General features: G+C 28.8%; 1 protein-coding gene across 1 annotated transcript; it reads left to right on the plus strand.

Moving 5' to 3' along the window:
* The first annotated feature begins 8,175 nt into the window (after positions 1-8,175).
* Positions 8,176-9,045, plus strand: LOC113381175 (G1/S-specific cyclin-D1-like). Its single transcript, XM_026620149.1, has one exon. It carries the CDS (start codon positions 8,176-8,178, stop codon positions 9,043-9,045), a length of 870 nt encoding a protein of 289 aa, XP_026475934.1.
* The last annotated feature ends 11,252 nt before the right edge of the window (positions 9,046-20,297 follow it).

Below are 20,297 nucleotides of genomic sequence, written 5' to 3' on the forward strand. Positions count from 1 at the left end.
TTTTTCCAAATTTGGTCTCATTCGATTCAGAAGTGGCTTGAAACGTCGAGAAAACATAAAATTAGCGAATCGGTTTTTTTGATGAAACATAAACTTCTCCTTCGGGAAGTTAATTAAGTTTTTAACTTTTGTAGTTTTTAAATTTGGCGCCTCGTACGCAAATATTGTGTGTACACTCAACGTCAAAAAATATTACCAATTTTCCGTCATTTTAATAATCGAATTGTAAAAAATGATTTTTATTTAACTAAAAACGTAAAATAACAATGTTATTGTATACATATAGATAATAACTGGTGTTTAAATAAATAAACTAGTTTGTAAGTGTCATTTTGCCTGAAGGCAAGTTGCACAAAAGTGTTGACACGTATAAATATGTGACTAATGTAGAAAATTTGACAGCTAATTATTTACATCAACTGTCAACTGTCAAGTGTTTTTAAAATAAACAATTACATAATTATAATGAGACTGAGATTTTTTATAATATTTTTCCAACTGATTTTTAATATATGGTGCTTGTTAGTGGTTTTGTGATAAAAGTTTTGGCCGTGTTTCAACAAAGGTTCCATTCAATCTTGATATCAATCAGCAGCGATATCAGTTTTCTGATATCAAGTACTTTCTTATACGCTTATTGTATTCTTTGTTTAGTTTGTATAATATTTATTGAATGAAAGAATATCTTCTTGTATTGATGTCTTATCATTTTATCGTCGTATCGCTTTTATTTACGATAAAAGTTTAACCACAAATAATAATAGAAACAGAACTAAATATCAGAGGTTTCTTGAATCTAGGGGATGCAGGGTATAAATGTAATATATATATCTCTTTTTTTTCTCGAACTTTTCAGCGGTATTATATATATATATGTGTATATATATACAGGGCCGGTCCTGGGGTCCTTAGCGCCCGCATGCAACTTTTTTTCTAGCGCCCCCCACCCCCTTAAATTTTAACTGTTTTAAATAGTTTGTCATGTACTATTATATAATATTTACATATTTTTTAAAAAAATATTTTTAATATTCTGGATTTAGTACATAAAAATTAAATATAATCTAAAAGCGTATAAAATACATAGATTTTAAATTTATTTATTAAAAAATCGAGGAAATTCGCGGGTTGATTATAATCAAATATTTTTTAATTTCCAATTATTTTTAACGTATGTGTATATTAATATTTGGGTTTTGAAACATTTTACTTATTTATTTTATGCAATTTTTTCTATTGAGCAACTCATGCCAAGAGAGCTAAAAAAACTAGCTTTTCAATTTCAATCAAAATACTCATATTCATGTTGAATTTTTCAAATTTTAATTTAATTTAATTTCATTATTTACAATATCCAAAATTGCGTCGTAAACTTCTCGATATCGTAAGAGCCGAATTGTATTTATCCTTGCTTTCGCGTCATATTCAGGGTATCAGGTTTTAAAGTTAAATTTTCAACGTATTTTAGAAGTATTGTCCAAAAATCAGTAAAAGTGACCAGAAATTACACATTTCCTGAACTATATTGGAAAAAACTAATTATATGTGATTTGTAATATTTCTGCATAGTTAACTATTATTAAATTTAGAGTATGGACACCACTAGGTATAACAAAATTCTTAAGATTTTTCGTTCCAAAGTAAATTTTGCTCCCATTTTTCATATTTGTTCCATATCCATAACCCTAACTATGTCTTCAACATTCAAAGTTCATCAGATGCAAAACATTTGCAACAAAAACAAAGGTTACAATTCAATTTTTCGGAATAAACTTGCCCTTTTCTAAGCACTGACTCCCCATTTTTCATTTTTCCGATTATATTTTGTTTAAACTAAATCAGCTTGCTATTTTTCGTCAATAATGCCCAATAATTAATTTAATCACTCGCAGGTTTGCGCTTACGAAATTGAACACTAATTTACTTTTCAAGTTCACGGTAACTTCAAACAAAACTAGTTGGTTTGGTATTTAGCCTTGAGGCAAGTTACATGAACTTCCCGATATGTGTAAATAATCGACTTAATAAAAAAGATGTGTAAATAGTATACTACATCAATCCTACTTTAAAAAAAACGATAATATTTTTAGGAAAGTTTGACGAATTTTTAAAATTAAACTACTTGTAAGGCCGTAATATTACAGTAAGTTCTATAACACCATGATGTATATCGCCAAAAAAAGTTCCATGAAAATCGGCTTAATTTTTTTTTCAACAGTTCATTACAAGAAAACGGCTCGGTAGATTTTCACCTAAAATTAATCAGTATCATTCCCAACTAATATCTTTCGAACAGTTTTTGATTTTTTAAAATCGGTTCGGTAGTTTTAGCTTGAATGTGGACGAAAAGTTTAACATTTTTTTTTAAATTACAAAGAAACGGTTTGGCAGATCGTCTCACAAAACTGACAAACGATAGTCCTCATTGAGATACATCAAATCGCTTTTAAATTTCTGAAATCGGTTCAGGCGTTTTTAAGAAAACGTCGATCAAAGGTTTAATTTTGACAAATGCCAAAAAAACGATACTAATTTTTGCAAACTTTGAAGATTTTTTAAAATTAAACGACTTGTCGTAGGACCGTAATATTTTAGTATGACCTATAAGACTGTGGTATCTACCGTCAAAAAAAATTTATAAAAATCGTCGAATTTTTTTTTTAAAAACTTTATTACAAGAAAACGGCCCGGTCGATCTTTACCAAAAACTAATCAGCACGATTCCCAACCAATATCTATCTAATTGTGAAAATATTGTGTAATTTCAAGTTAATGTTTATAATACATAGTGTAGTGCATTACCATATCCTAATACCATGGATTATTAAAATTTTCCAATTTAACACTAAGATCTACTAATTGTAAGTACTAATTACTATTTTATTTTTTCTTTTCACTCCAATTCAATTGTTTTAGTTTTTAATTTTATTTTTAGTTTCCACTGAATGAAGGCTAGGATTATAGCCGAAACGTATGGATTTAAAATAAATTTTTGAAAGAAATTCATGTTTTTCATTGATTTTATGCCCGATTATTAGACTTTGTTAATATATATATATATATATATATATATATATATATATATATATATATACTAGCATACCCAGCCTTGCGTTGCAACGGCCCTTATTAAAATTCGTCTGAGTGAAATTTGAATCCGTTTGACAACCAAATTTGAAACCTTTGTTATAAAAAATTCATATCAATCCAAAAATAAACTAGCTGTAAGTGGAATTCTGTCTTGAGGCAATTATGGCATCGTGCCTTAAGGCAAATTGCTGGAACTTCCCGTTGAATACTGAATGTTTTCAAATAGATTATTATAAATATTGTATCATTGTCTAATATAAAATAATAAAATAAAATCTAACAAAAAACTAAAAAAAAAAAAAAAAATGGAACAAAAATTTTTTTTCCAAAATCAATTATTTTGTTAAGACAAGCAGAAAGTTCTTTGAATCAATTGAATCAGACGCTTAGTTCTCTCAAAAACTGCCATTTTTTGTACATTTGGCTCTGTATCTCCGAAATGGCTGGGCCTGCCTTTGCGAAAAACTAATAACTCCTTCTCCCAATCATTACTAATTGAATGTTTTTTAGATCATTCAAATCGGATGCTCCATTCTCTCAGAAACTCGATTTCTATTTTCTGCACTCTTTGCTCCTTATCTCCGTAACTGCTGGACCTGCCTTTGCCAAAAACTAATCAGCACATCTCCTTATCAATAGGAATCGAATGTTTTTTAAACCATTCAAATCGGTTGATCCGTACGCCCGAAAACGTGGGCGAAAATTTGTATCCATACATACATACACACACACACACACACACACACACATCCATTTTTTCTGAAGTATGCCAAAACGTTCAGAAACCTTCAAAACGTCGAGAAATGTAAAAATTTTCAATTACGATTTTCGGCCCATTACAATAACTTACCCTACGGGAAGTTAATAAAATCGGAAATAAAATTTGAATATGATGGATCAATACTATTGACTAAAGTGTTTTTTTTTGTGGCGGAAGTTATTAAGAACAGAAGTTTTATCTTTCAAAACAAATTGGACGCACACGTCAATCCGGAAATGCAAATAGTACAAACAGCCGAAAATTAAAACGCCTGAAAAGAAAATGGCCCAGTGATCTACCGTCAACAACATAATTTCCCTGTTTCGCACAGGAAAATTTTCAAACAAGTTATTTTTAATTATTATTTATTATTGATTATCGTTTTTATTATTAATACTATTATTTTAATTATTATTTATTCATTCATTTATTCTATTTCTTTTCTTTAATTTCCTTTATTCTATTTTTTTTCTTTTTGATTTTGATTTTCAATACCATAACTTTTAACTTATAGATTGTATTGTAATCTGATTGTTAAAATTAACAGAAATAAAAAAAAAAAAAAATAATAATAATAAATAAACTGAAATAATTAAATATTTGAATAAATGAGTATATTACAAAATGTATAATGAATAACCAAGTGATATTTATAAATTTGTTATATCTTATTTGGTATTACGTCCTATTTACTTTAGCTAACATTTTAACATGTTCTACGATGCTTTATTTAGAAATGGTTTCACATACTATTGGTCACATACTATTGAGAACTTTCTATAAGCCTTTAATATTTTCTTTCAAAATTTTCCATGATTAGACACTCATCGATTTCAATGCATTTTTTAAAATTTGTGATTACTTACAAAACGCTTATGATATAAATTTCCGACTATAAATTGATATTCATACTATCCCTGTAACTAACATGGATAAAGTTCTGAGGAATTCGAGTCCAAATTTATGTTTGATTTTTAGCACTTTGAAATTTAATATAATATGATATAATATTCAGTTTTCAATCATGATTTATATTAATTTTGTGATGTTTACCTGAATGAACAACTTAAGCAAATTAAATCTTAATCATAAATCAATTTATTCTTAACAATATTAACAAACGTCATTTTCGGCATTTGTTTTTTAATTCGTAACCGCCCAAATTTATTTAAATTTGATAAATTTTATTATTCTGTATCTTAAATGTGATTTGTAATATAAGTTGGAATAATTAATGTATTTGTTCTTATTTGATTTCGTTAAACATATTTATTCTTTTGACCTGTCAAAATTTTGTTTATGATGAATTTATTCATCTATTACATTCAATAGATTCTGATAAATAACATTTCACTTTTTTTAGTTTACAACTATCAAAATTTATTTAAATCTATAAACATTATATATTTCTATTATTTTCAATATAGCATTTTGCCTAATTTGGATATAAATGTTGGATATATTATAATATATCTGTTCCTTTTTCAATAAGTATAAATAATATATTTTTAAAATTGTCAATTTTTTTCAGAAATCATAAATCGCTTTTTCTCGAAGTTTCCGTAAATATTGACATTTGTCATTTTAGTGTTTTGTTTTTTTTAGTAAATTTCTGTCAAAATTTATGGAAATTTATAAAAAATATAAAACTAAATAAATATTTCCTTCTTGGTCGAAATTTAATATAATGTGATATAATATTTTTCAATAATGTTTTGTATCTACAATATTGACTATAACAAAACTTTGAATAATTAGTGAATTTGTTTCGTATTGAAGTCGTCAAAAATTCAATTTTTTTGAACTGTCAAAATTTTGTTTATAATTAATATTAAATTTAATATGTCGTTTTTTATATTGTGATCTATGGTGTTTTGAGGAAGTTTTGGTATCCGAACTAATTTCGTAAGCAAATCAAATAAATATAAATTATAAATCTATTTATCTAATAATTTTTATAAATATTGTCAAATGTCAATTCACGTTTTTTTAATGTCAACTTTCATTTAAATTTATAAACATTGATTTTTAATTAGATTTAAAACTATATACAGTGATTCTGAATATAGCATTTCATCTAAATGTTGGATATATCTATATATGTATATGTTTTTGAATTATATTTTTTGAACTGTCATTTTTTTTTTCTAATCCTCGAATTTTCCATAAATTTTGACATTTGTCATTTTAGTGTTTTGTTTTTTTTTTGGTCATTTTCTGTCAAATTTTTTTGAAATTTATAAAAATTATGTATTTATATTTTAAATTTACTTTTCAAAATTTCCTATAACCTAAGTTGGATATATACGTTTTTTCAAAAAAATATTTATTTATTCGTCTACATTAATGTGGTTCCCTTCAAAGTAGTCCCCCCCAGATATAATACACTTATGCCAGCGTTTTTTCCAATTTTCGAAGCACCCTTGATATTCACTTTTTGATATGTCCTTGAGCACTCTCAGCGATTTTCTTCAATCGAGGAAAACCGCCGTCCTTTTATGGGTCTCTTCAACTTTGGGAATAGGAAAAAGTCACACGGAGTCATATCTGGTGAATTTTTGCACTTTGCAACACTTTATTTCATTTTTTACGCAAAATTTAATACAAATTCTTTGACTTTTCAATTCTTCCATTGTAAAAATCGCCGAGCTCAGAAAAACACGTCGAACCTTAGCGACTACCACAGACAAAGTAAACAGTGAATATAGCTGAAAATTTCATCATACTTTAGGGGCATGTATACCAACACAATAAAAAAAAAATTTTGACAATCAGACACTCCAGACCCGCGAAATTTAATTATTAGTAATTCCGGGTACTTTTTGAACACACCTCGTATGCACACTATGAGCCAATAAAATTGAAAATCGGTCCAGTAGTTTGGGCGTCCATCGCGAACCAACATCGTGACACGAGATTTATATATATATAGATAGATATATATATTGAAGAGACGTTAGTAATGAATTTACTAATTAATGATTAAATGTAACCAATTTTTAATAACTTCTTGAGTAGATTAGAGTTTTATTTGAAATACTTAACGACGAGAATTGGAACATTTGTAGCTCTTCTGGAAGTGTGTGAAATCAAAGAATTTATTTAGATACAAAAATTTATTTAGCGCTTTATTATAATATTTTAGTTGTTACTTGTTCAAGAGTTCAGGACTAACTAACTTATATTTTTACATTTTTAAAATATTTCCAATATTTCTAGTTTTATGATAGCTCGCCGAAGGTACATGAGCTATCATAAACTTTTATTAAGGGTTGTCTGGCAGATGTACAAAATATTCGCAACATTTACCGGTACTCGGGATTATACATCGTCCAAATGAATTTACTTATGACTATTATTTAAAACTAGTTGGTTTGGTATTTAGCCTTGAGGCAAGTTACATGAACTTCCCGATATGTGTAATTAATCGACTTAATCAATAAAAAATAATTTAATTGATGAGTGATTAGAAGTATTCCGAGTGGATTTATTACACATGATTGAAAACAAACGAACACTTTGACTCGGAGTATTTTCTAATAGCAAATTTTCAAAAATCACCAGTTTTTATAATTGAACCAGTTTCCATAGGACTTTAATGGTTTACTATGTTCATTAAAACCAAGTACTCTATCGTTATACCAAGTAAATCGTCTAATTTTAATTTTAACAAACGTCAAAAAAACTACTCATTTTCTTAATCTTCGATTAATTTTTAAAATTAAACTACTTGTCGTAAAGCCGTGATATTTCAGTAAGTTCTATAAGACCATGATATATATCGCCAAAAAAAGTTCCATAAAAATCGGCTTATTTTTTTTTCAACAGTTAATTACAAGAAAACTGCTTGGTAGATTTTCACCTAAAACTAATCAGTATCATTCCCAACTAATATCTTTCGAACAGTGTTTGATTTTTTAAAATCGATTTGGCAGTATGAGCTTAAATCAACACAACACAACTCGCGGCAACTGGGCACCGTGCTTCCGAAAATATCACTCAGACGTCAGTCGGCAATGAGTGCGGTTGTTACTGATCAATGATATTCTTGAAAAAAACCAACATTGAACTGATTTTTGTGTGCCTTTATCATTAATACTTCATGTGTGCTTGCAACTAATTAAATTAATTTTAAGTTATTTTATATATATAATAATATTTATAAAAACAATTTGTTATAAACAACGTGTGTGTCTGTGTTTGGTGCTGTTAAGGATTTTCCATTTGGTGAAAATCACAGAAAAACTCCACCGTCTCGGTGTGGCGTGTTGGGGTGGATTACATATTATTTTTTGTTTCCGTAATTTTAATTTAACTACATAAATATGAATGTCAATCTTTTGTGCCCCGAAGCCCCATTTGGCGAACGGGTGGATTGCAATTTTGCTGAAGTTGACGAGAATTTGACAAAAGACGCCAGAGTCATGGATAACATGCTGATGTTGGAAGGGAGCACCATCCCCCGCATGAATTACTTTGCCAATTTCCAGGGGGATCTGCTACCTTTCATGAGGAAAGTTGTCACCACATGGATGTTGGAGGTGTGTGAAGAGCAACACTGCGAAGAACAAGTGTTTCCTCTAGCTGTTAATTTCATGGATCGTTTTTTGTGCGTATGCGACATTCCTCGTCAACAACTTCAACTTGTGGGTGCAACAGCTTTACTGGTTTCCACCAAGATTCGTCAATGCCACAATTTGACCATCCATCTGCTTTGCGCTTATACTGATCATAGTGTCGCCCCTGAAGAAATTAGGACCATGGAAGTGTTAATTCTAACCAAGCTGAACTGGAACTCGAATACGATTACTGGCTTCGACTTTGTTGATCACCTAATCGAGCGAATGCCATGGGGACATGAAAGCCGCCTTACCAAACGTCATGCTCACACCTTGGTGTCTGTCTGCTGTACTGAACCTGAATTTATGCAGACCGCTCCTTCGCTCCTTGCCACCGCTTGCGTTTGCGCCGCCGTTCGAGGCCTGAACCTTCCATCATCGCAATGCGCCCTTGCGGATCTTTGCGCCGTTTCTCGTGCCGACATAACTCTCGCCGAATTAATGGTTTGTCACATCGAGCGAGTTATTGCCAACGAAACTGCGTCATTGCAAACGCCTTCGGGAACTCCACCAGCGTCTAATCCAAACTCTCCATATCAGAGCCCCGAAGCCTCAGTATCTCTAAATATTATATAATGAAAATCATAGTTTATTATCCTTTAATACACTTACGCTTACCTAGATTTGATTACCTAGTAGTTGTAAATGAATTTGATTGCATTTGGTTGAGAGTGTGATTGATTAATGAATGTGATGTGCTATTCATGGAAAATCTAGATATTAAAATACAATTATGTTGGAGCATTTAATTAATAATAAGACTTTTGCAGTTTGATTGGGTTTGATTGCGTTTTGTGTAAATGTAAGTTAATTTATGGAATTATATATGAAATTAATATATATTGTTAGGAGTAAAGTTTTGTTCAGGTATTTCTCTTTTATGAATATTCTGACTACTTTTTCAAAAAAGTTTGTGTATGAACAACAAAATGTAATTTTTAGATATACATATTTTTAACATTTATATAATATAGATGAACGACGCTGCTCGGTGTTTGAAAATTATATTTAAACCTTATTATATTATTAAGTTTATATTATAATTTGATCTTCGTTAGTTTTTTTTATAATTTGCACGTCAGTAGAGTCCCTTTTTTATTTGTTTGCCTCTTTTTCAATTTGCTTGTCAGTACAGTCCCTTTTCCTCAACCTAGACACTCGTCAGTGCTGGACTTGATCAATATAGACCCGTCCCTCTATACCCTGCCCCCACATTCCTCACGATGGATACACAATATGGGCCTATTATTAACAGCGGCAATCTCGATGCGTTCATTTCGATCCACTTGAGACTCGACTCGATTGAGGGAAGCACTTGAAAACACACGCTAATGATGACTAATGACTAATGACTAATGACCGGTGATGAGTCAGACAGTCAGTAGAGTCACCGTGGAGCGATTCAGTTCCTACACTCTGCTAAATTAGTCCTAGCAGGGAATAATAGACAAAAAGGACTCTACTGACGAGCAAATTGAAACCAAAGATAAAAAGGGACTCTACTGGCAAATAATTTAAAACAAGACCGCACGTTAATTTAAAGAAGAAAAGGACTCTACTGACAAGCAAACTGAAAAAAGAGATAAACATTGACTATAAGGAAACTCTAAGGGAAGCAAAGAGACAAAATTGCTAGTTTATGCAAAAGGGACTCTACTAACGAGCAAATGTTGTCATTTTAAATATAGGCATGTGGGGTATCAAATAAAAGGTCTCGACGAGCTAAATTCAAATACCATATGCACACACTTAGTAAACGTACCGGGTTCCGTACAAACACAAAATGTCATAATTCAATATCACTGTTGTCATGTCATAATTCACAATCATGTTTTTTTGAACGCAAATTTAAAGCACACCGATTTGCAAAATTTTAATCTTAACTTGAAACTGAAGCTGAACATAGAAAAGGGACTCTACTGACGAGCAAATTGAAAATGAGACAAACAAATGAAAAAGGCACTCTACTGATAAGCAAATTATAAAAGAAGCTAAATAAAAAAGGGACTCTACCGACGAGCAAATTGAAAATGAGACAAATAAACGAAAAAGGGTCTCTACTAATGAGCAATTTAAAAATAAGACAAAAAATAAAAAGGGACTCTACTGACGAGCAAATTAAAACAAAAGATAAAAAGGGCCTTTACTGGCTAGCAATCTCAAAGGGACTCTACTGACTCTACTGACGATCAAATTAAAATAAGAGATGATAAATTTAAATACCCAAAGCGATTTTACTGACAAATAAACTTAAATACAGAGAAAAAAATTTGATCGTCCCCTTGAACAACGAAAACAACAAAAAAAAGCTATGTTTTATAGTTTTTGGTCAAAATCTGAAAATTGCTCCTGAACAGTCACATTATAAACACTGCCTCGTGTTAAAGATGTTCATTAGAATGTACTTATCTAGGGCTATTTTCACGTTTTTTTTTCTAAAAATTCATATTTTTTATATTTAATCAATAATCGTATGTATACGTTTATAAATTTTGACTCGTAACTGCTAAACTAGTGTTGTAACCTCTAAATTGTCTTAAGGTGATTTGTAGCCAATAAAATTCTGCACAAACTCATATTTGGCCATAGTTCCGTACCTTGAATATTTATGATACAAAAACGCTGTCGAAAATTAGTAACATATTAAAGCTACTTGTATACTACATATAGTACAGCTGGTCAAATATGAGTTAAGAAGTTTTACTTCAAATATAGGCATGTTGGGTATCAAATGAAAGGTCTCGACGTGAACTATCCAAATCCTGTAGTAAAAGACTCGGTAAATCAATAGGGTTGCATACAAGGCTTGTAATCGATTTCTAATATATTTTTTTTTTGTTAATTTAAAGTATACGAAGTTGGTGTCGAGTTCGCCACGGTAGACCATATTATACATATTTCAATTTTGCACAAATTCACCGAATGTTCCATTAATTTCGGACAAACGGTTCAAGAGTTACAAGACTTGCAATAAAAAGTTGACCAATGGGTTGCTGAACAGTGGGTCAAAACTTTGTAAAATCAAATATAGGCATGTGGGGGATCAAATGAAAGGTATCGACGAGCTAAAATCAAATACCATATACACAAATCCAGCAAACCTACAGGGTTCCGTACAAACATCATTTTCAATAGCCAACATCACCTACTTTTGTTTTAACGCAAATTTATAGCACACCGACTTGCTATAAGATTCCAAAACCTTAGACAACATTATAAATCAATTAATTTTGAACAAATTACCCAAATATACCTTTATATTTAAACAAACCGTTCAAAAGTTACAAGCGATATAATAATCAAATTACAACACGTTTATTACTGGCGCGTATAGATTTAAAATTCGTTTCATGTTTTTATTTTAACTCATGACAATGTATTTTTAATCGACGCCAGTTATTTTAAATTGCCGCTTTTAATTTGGGCGTCAAAAATTCTCTCTGTGACGTCCAGTTTTAGTAATTAGTGGTGGTTAATGGGCATTTTTATCGATATTGATGGAGCAGAAGGGGGATGAAATGTTATTTTGGTGTATAATGTTTTTTTTAAACATTCCTGTCGTGGTTTTTCATCATGTCCATTATTACTTTATTATTTGCTATCCACAAGTGTCAGTAGTGTCCCTTTTTTGTAAATATTTCTTAAATGGATTGACAGTGTTTAAATAATTTTTTTTAAATTATTTTTTTTTATATTGTTTGCTTTTTCATCACAAGATTATTTATAAATTAAAATTTATTTTTTTGATCAGTGGTGTTCTTTTTTTCTCTTAAAATAATTATTGGTCGTCAGTAGAGTCCCTCTTTGTTTTTAAACCGAGCTTGCTCATCAGTAGAGTCCCTTTGTCCTTTTAATTCGTGTTTGCTTATCAGTAGAGTCCTATTTACGTTGTTTTTATTGGTTTGTCATCAGAATGTATTTTATAACGTTGTTTTCATTTTAAGAATTTTTTTTTCTTACATTTTGGTATAAAAATGATCAATTTTAGTATTCGTCGTCATAGTAGACATACTGAAGTCTAATTTGTGTAAATTACAAGTTTGTAGTGCAAACGGTGCGTCCTGCAGAGCTTTCGAAAAACGACACTATCATATATATCATATTTGCTTTATAAAATATTTTTACTAGACAATTGTCATTTTCTTGCAATTTTGGTATGAAAGTTATCAATTTTAGCATTTGTCGTCATAGTGGACATATTGAAGTATAATTTGTAAAAACTACAAGTTTGTAGTACAAACGGTGCGTCCTGCAGAGCTTTCTAAACATGACACTATCATATATATTACATTTGTTTTGTTCGGGGTATTTACTAAAGAATTATTTTTTTCTTACATTTTTAGTATGAAAATTACAAATTTTAGTATTTGTTGTCATAGTAGACATACTGAAGTATAAGTTGTGTAAATTACAAGTTTGTAGTGCAAACGGTGCATCCTGCAGAGCTTTCTAAACATGACACTATCTTATTTATTCAACTTTCTACATTGTTGTATTTTGATTGGAAATTAATTTTTTGCTTATGATTTTGTTAGAAGACTCATTGGTTTCAGTATTTGCTGTCGTAGTAAACATACTAAAGTATAATTTAAATAAATTACAAAGTCGTAGTATAAACGGTGCGTCCTGCAGATCTCTTCAAAAACTACTTTTTAAACAATTCAAATTCTATTCCCACTTGACAGTCTTAGTTATAATTACATTTCCCCAGAATGGGCTCTGTGGGAGGGTGCACAGACCATGGGACAGGGGTTGGGGGTTGTTTTGGATCCAACAGAACACAACAGATTTCATTTCCGGTTTGCAAAACCAACTTCCGACCGACCGAGTAGTACGACGAGTAATACTACATCCCTCCACCGCCACCCACTCTTACAAACTTGGTAGAAAGAATTATGAGAGTTTTGTTAAAATGTGCATTACTATACTAAATTTAAACAATTTAGCGTATGTTTTGTCATAGTATAGAGGTTGAAGAGTAACTTACTCAAATTACAGTGCTCTTGTACGGTACGGGTACGGGTACAAGTTGTACCCATAGTTCATCCTGAGGAGCTTCCTAAACATCTATATCTATCGACTTCGGTCAACACTATATCGATGTCATTGTTTACAATTATTATTATTATTTTAAAATTTTGCAAGACGACTTATCAATTTTAGTATTTGTTGTCACATTAGACATATTAAGGTATAACTCAACCAAATTACAACACACTTGAGTCATAAATACGTCCTGGAGAGCTCATCAAATATAACAATCTGTGTTTCTTTTGTATTAATCAGGGAATGTATGTCAGTGAATAAATTATGGATATTTCAATATTTTGTTAGAAGATGTGTCGGTTTTAGTATTTGTCGTCATAGTATATGCATTGAGGAGTATCTTACTCAAATTACAACACTCTAGTATAAACAGGTCATCCTGAGGAGCTTCCTAAACATGTATGTCCATCGATTTCAGTCAATACTATATCGATGTTATTGTTTGCAATTGTTGATAATATTTTATTATTTTGCAAGACGACTCATCAAGTTTAGTATTTGTTGTCATACTAGACATATTGAAGAATATTTTGTACAAATTACAAGTTGATAATACAAACGGTGCGTCCTCAACAACTCCTTAAAAATCATTACTAGAAATCGTTAAAAATTATTGCACTGTGTACTTGATTGATAAAAGTATTATTATATCGATATTTTGTATAAAGGGTTATCGATTTTAGTATTTGTAGTCAAAGTAGGCATATTGAAGGTAAATATATTCAATTTACAAATTTGTTGGATAGAAAATGTACACTGAGGGCCGTTTTTCAAAAACGGCATATTCTTTTATCTGAATAAGCAACTTTAGTATTGGTGCAAGTCATTTTTTCAGTAAATTGTTAATAGTTTGAAAATTTCTTAGAAAATGTATTGATTTTAGTATTTGTAGTCATAGTAGACTTATTATTGTATATTATGACCAAGTTTGAAGTCTTAACTATAAATAGTACATTTATAAAAAAAATTTAAACCCTAGACTAATATTTTAATTTTATCAAACTATAGTAAAACATTTTCGGACATTTTGTAAAACTACTTTTTATACTGCAAAATTTCCAAAGAAAGCTTATCGATTTTAGTATTTGTTGTCATAGTAGACATATTAAGGTATATTATGAGAAAGTTTGAAGTCTTAACTATAAATAGTATAGTTACAAAAAAACCTTAAATCCCAGAGTAATATTTTATCAAACCAAAGCAAAAATGTGTGGACATTTATTCAAACTATTGTTTATACTACAAAATTTACAAAGAACACTCATCAATTTTGGCATTTGTCATCATAGTAGACATATTAAGGAATATTACAACCAAGTTTTAACTCTTAACTAGAAATAGTATAGTTGTAAAAAATATCTTAAACCCAAATGTAATATTTTAATTGAAACAAACCAAAGCAAACATTTTTGGGACGTTTATACAAACTATTGCTTATACTACAAAATTTACAAAGAACACTCATCAATTTTGGCATTTGTCATCATAGTAGACATATTAAGGAATATTACAACCAAGTTTTAACTCTTAACTAGAAATAGTATAGTTGTAAAAAATATCTTAAACCCAAATGTAATATTTTAATTTTAACAAACCAAAGCAAACATTTTTGGGACGTTTATACAAACTATTGCTTATACTACAAAATTTCCAAAGAACTCTCATCTATTTTAGTATTTGTAGTCATAGAATACATATAAAAGTATATCATGACCAAGTTTTAGGTCTTAACTATAAATAATACATTTATGAAATTTTCTTAAACCCCAGACTAATATTTTAATTTAATCAAACTTTAGTGAAACATTTTAGGACACTTATTCAAACTATTATTTATACTTTAAAATTTACAAAGAACACTCATCGATTTTAGTATTTGCCATCATAGTAAATATATTGAAGTATATTATGACAAAGGTTCTAGTCTTAACTATAAATAGTACATTTATAAAAAATCTTTAAAGCCCACACCAATATTTTAATTTCATCAAACTAAAGCAAACATTTTTGGGATGTTTATTCAAACTGTTATTCATACTACAAAATTTACAGAAGAAAGTCATCGATTTTAGTATTTTTTGTCATAGTAGGCATATTGAAGTATATTATGGCAAAGTTTCAGATCTTAACTAGAAATAGTACATTTATAAAAAATTCTTAAACCCCAAGATAATATCCTGATTTCATCAAACCAAAGCACAAAAACTTGGGGCCATTTATACAAAATATTTTATATACTGCAAAATTTACAACGAAGACTCATCGATTTTGGAATTTGTTGTCATAGTAGACATATTAAAGTATATTATGACCAACTTTCAAGTCTTAACTATAAATAGTACATTTATAAAAATTCCTTGAACCCCACACTAATATTTTAATTTCGTCAAACCAAAGCGCAAAATTTTTGGGGCGTTTAATCAAACTATTATTTATACTACAAAATTTTCAAATCACACTCATCGATTTTAGTATTTGTTATCATAGTAGACATATTAAACAATTTTTTCCAAAAATCTAAACTTTGCAGCTTTAACCACAAACACTGAGGAACACTGAGTTGAAAGGAATTTTAACTAATTGTTTACTAGATGAACAAATTCCTTTGCTGTTTGATGCAAAAATTATTATAACATAGTTACGACCACAAGATTGTAAGATTTTGTGCTGGAGAATTTATGGTAGTTTTGGGTTTTGGGGATTTTTAGGAAATTAAGTGTTTGTAGTTAAGACTTGAAACTTGGTGGTAATATACTTCAATGTGTCTACTATGATAGCAAGTACTAAAATCGTTGATCTTGGTTTATGAATTTTGAGGTACAAATAATAGTTTGAATAAATGTCCCTGAATTTTTTGCTCTGATTTGATAAAATTTAAAAATTAGCCTGGGGTTTGAAGATTTTTTATAAACTGTACTTTTTATAGTTAAGACATGAAACTTTGCCGTATGCTTTAATATGTCTACTATGACGACAAATACTAAAATCGATGACTTTTCTTTGTAAATTTTGTAGTATAAATAAGAGTTTGTATAAATGTCTCAATAATTTTTGCTTTATTTTGAAGAATTTAAGATATTAGTGTGAGGTTTAAAGATTTTTTTTTTAAATATACTATTTATAGTTAATGCTTCAAACTTGGTCATAGCATACTTCAATATGTCTACTATTACAACAAATACTAAAGTCGATGAGTTTTCTAACAAATTTTTGTAATAAAAAATATTTTAAATAAATGGTTCCTAAATTTCAATTTGATTTCGATGAACTAAAAATGTAATTGTGTGGTTTTCAACATTTTTGTATAAATTATACTATCTATAGTTAAGACTTGAAACTTTGTCACAATATTCTTCAATATGTTTACTATTACAATACTAAAATCGGTAAGTTTTCTTTTTAAATCTTGTAGTATAAATAATAGTTTGTACAAATGTCTCAATCATTTTTGATTTATTTTGAAGAAATCGATATATATGTTTGGGGTTTAGGTTTTTTTTATAAATTTAACTATTTATAGTTAAGACTCGAAACTTTGCAATAATATACTACAATGTGTCTACTATGAAAACAAATACTAGAATCAATGTGTGTTCTTTGTAAATTTTGTAGTACAAATAATAATTTGTATAAATGTCCCAAACATGTTTTGCTTTGGCTAGATGAAATCAAGATATTTGATAGAGGTTTAAGATTTTTTTTACATATATATAAATTATAGTTAAGACATGAAACTTGGGCTTTGTATACTTCAATATGTCTACTATGATAACAAATACTAAAATCAATGAGTTTTCTATCAAATTATTTATTTTAAAAAATATTTTAAATGAATGGCTTCTAAATTGTCGTAGTATATTTCAAGGTGTCTACTATGATGACAAATACTAAAATCGATTAGTGTTCTTTGTAAATTTTGAAGTATAAATGATAGTTTGTATAAATGTCCTAAAATTTTTTGCCTTTGGTTTGATAAAATTGAAATATTAGTCTGGGGTTTGAAGATTTTTTTATAAATATACTATTTATAGTTAAGACATGAAACTTGGGCTTTGTATACTTCAATATGTCTACTATGATAACAAATACTAAAATCGATGAGTTTTCTAGCAAATTTTTATAATACAAAATTTGTTTTGATGAATTGAAAAAGTAATAGTGTGATTTTCAACAATTTTTATAAATTAAACTATTTATAGTTAAAACTTGAAAATTGGTTATAATATACTTCAATTCTACTAAGACAACAAATACTTATCGACACATCTAATACTAACATTTAATTTAATTTAATATTTTACTTTACTAAATATTTTTTTTATCTTGCAAATTGAAATATTTTTACATCACAAACGCACAAAAGGGAAGAAAATTATCTCGTCCTCTCATCGACCGGAAGAATTTCCGGAATGGAAAGGAATTTCCGGATGTAAAGTGTCTGGAAATTATGTTGGATTAAATTTTTGGGGGAAATTTAAAACAAAATATGAAAAAAAAAATTATAAAAAATGTACTCAAAAATAAATTGAAGTGTATGTTTTGAAAATAATATTGTTTGTGTGAACAATTGTTCCTAATTTTCTTTTTTGTTAGAAGACTTATTTGTTTTAGTATTTGTTGTCACAGTATATGGATTGACAAGTAACTTACTCAAATTTTAACACTCTAGTATCAACAGGTCGTTCTGAGGAGCTTCCTAAATATGTATGTCCATCAATTTCAGTCAGTACTGAAATTGATGTTATATTTTGCAATTATTATTAATATTTTAAAATTTTCCAAAACGACTTATCAATTTTAGTATTTTTTGTCATAGTAAACATATTGAAGTATAATTTGTCCCAATTTCAAGCCTGTACTATATATAGTATAATTTACAAAAATTCTTGAACCCAAGAGTGTAATATTTTGAATACAACGAAAAAACTTGTGTTCATTTGTTTAAATTATTTTTAAAAAATAAGTTACAAAAAATTTGAACTATTTTAGTATTTGTTATCATAGTAGACATATTAGAGTATAATTTGTCCTAATTTCAAGGCTGTACTATATATAGTATAATTTACAAAAAAAAGCCAAACTAGAAAATGCAATATTTTACATTTGTAGAAAAAATGTAGTAATGTGTTTAAATTATTTTTAATAAATAAATTAGAAATAATTTCAATAGTTTTAGTATTTGCTGTCATAGTAGACATATTAAAGTATAATTTCACCGAATTTAAAGCCTGTACTATAAATAGTATAATTTATAAAAATTCTTAAACCCAATAATGTGATATTTGAAATTAATTACAAAATTTGTGGTAATTTGTTTAAATTATTTTTAATAACTAAATTACAAAATTTTTGAACAATTTTAGTATTACTTGTCAGAGTAGACATATTGAAGTATAATTTGGCCCAATTTTAAGCCTGTACTATATATATAGTATAATTTTTAATAAAAGTCAATTTATCCAAACGCGAAATCAGAAAATCCAATATTTTATATTTGTAGAAAAATTATGTAGTCATTTGTTTAATTATTTTTAATAAATAAATTACAAGAAGTTTGAACTATTTCAGTATTTGTTGTCATAGTAGACATATTAAAGTATATCTTGACCCAATTTAAAGCCTGTACTATATATAGTATAATTTAACCCAAAATTATTAAACCCAAGAATGCAATATTTTAAATTCATCAGAAAATTTGGGAAAATATTGCTTATATTCAGTAAATCTTCTGTAACTTCTAAACCATTGGATTAATATGAATGGCGTGTATGAGAAACTTGTTTATAATAAAATACTGCATAAATTGTTCTAACATTCTAAAGCCCTACGGCAATTTGGTATACTTATAAATTGCTTTTAATAATTCATAAATTAATATGTATAATAAAATAGTGCAGACATTTACTAAATTATTTGTTACTCTAAAACCATTCGATTAATATGAATGGTGTGTGTGGGAAATTTGTTCAGAATTAAATTATCTACAATATTGCAAAACCATTTGTTTCATGTTAATGGTGAGTATAGAAAATTTGTTCAAAATTAAATTATCTACAATTTTGTCTAATATTATAAAGCCCTACAACAACTCGGTATACTTAAAAATACTACTAGAAACAAACTAACGGTTAAAACTTTTTAAAAATACATGTTTCTAGTATAAATGTCATAACTTGAAAACCATTTGTTTAGTATGAATGATGTGTATGGGAAATTTGTTCAGAATTAATTAATAAACAATATTGCCTAACATCATTTTGACCTACAGTATCCCGTTGTACTTTAAAATACCACTTGAATCGTCCTAATAATCCAAAGTACCAAACTACAGCAGTTTCCATACAAACTTCGACATTTCTAAGACTTCGCGCATACAGCGCACGATGACATCCTGGATTGGAACGCAGTATACCGAATACGTTTTTTTGTTGCAACGCTTGTAACTTTAAAACCATTTGTTTAGTATGAATGGTGTGTATGACAAAATTATGCACAAATAAATTATGCACCATACTGTCTTTTACCCCAATGCTCTATAGCAACTCGGTGTACTTTAAAATACATTTGAGAATATACCACGGATACAACTTTGCTACCGCCGTTAGTGTAAAGAATTCGTATTGAAAAAGCGGCGGATGCAAAGTTGTATACCCAATACTTACAAGTTAAATTGTCTTAATGTATTATAGACATTATAACTCAAAAACCATTCGTTGAGAATGAATGATGTGATCAGAAATTTGTTCAGAATTAAATTATCAACAATTGTCTAACATTATAAA

The sequence above is a fragment of the Ctenocephalides felis genome, unplaced genomic scaffold, assembly GCF_003426905.1.
Source record: "Ctenocephalides felis isolate EL2017-DRISC unplaced genomic scaffold, ASM342690v1 CF-g0.4_SCAFFOLD_02654, whole genome shotgun sequence".
NCBI classification, from domain to species: domain Eukaryota; kingdom Metazoa; phylum Arthropoda; class Insecta; order Siphonaptera; family Pulicidae; genus Ctenocephalides; species Ctenocephalides felis.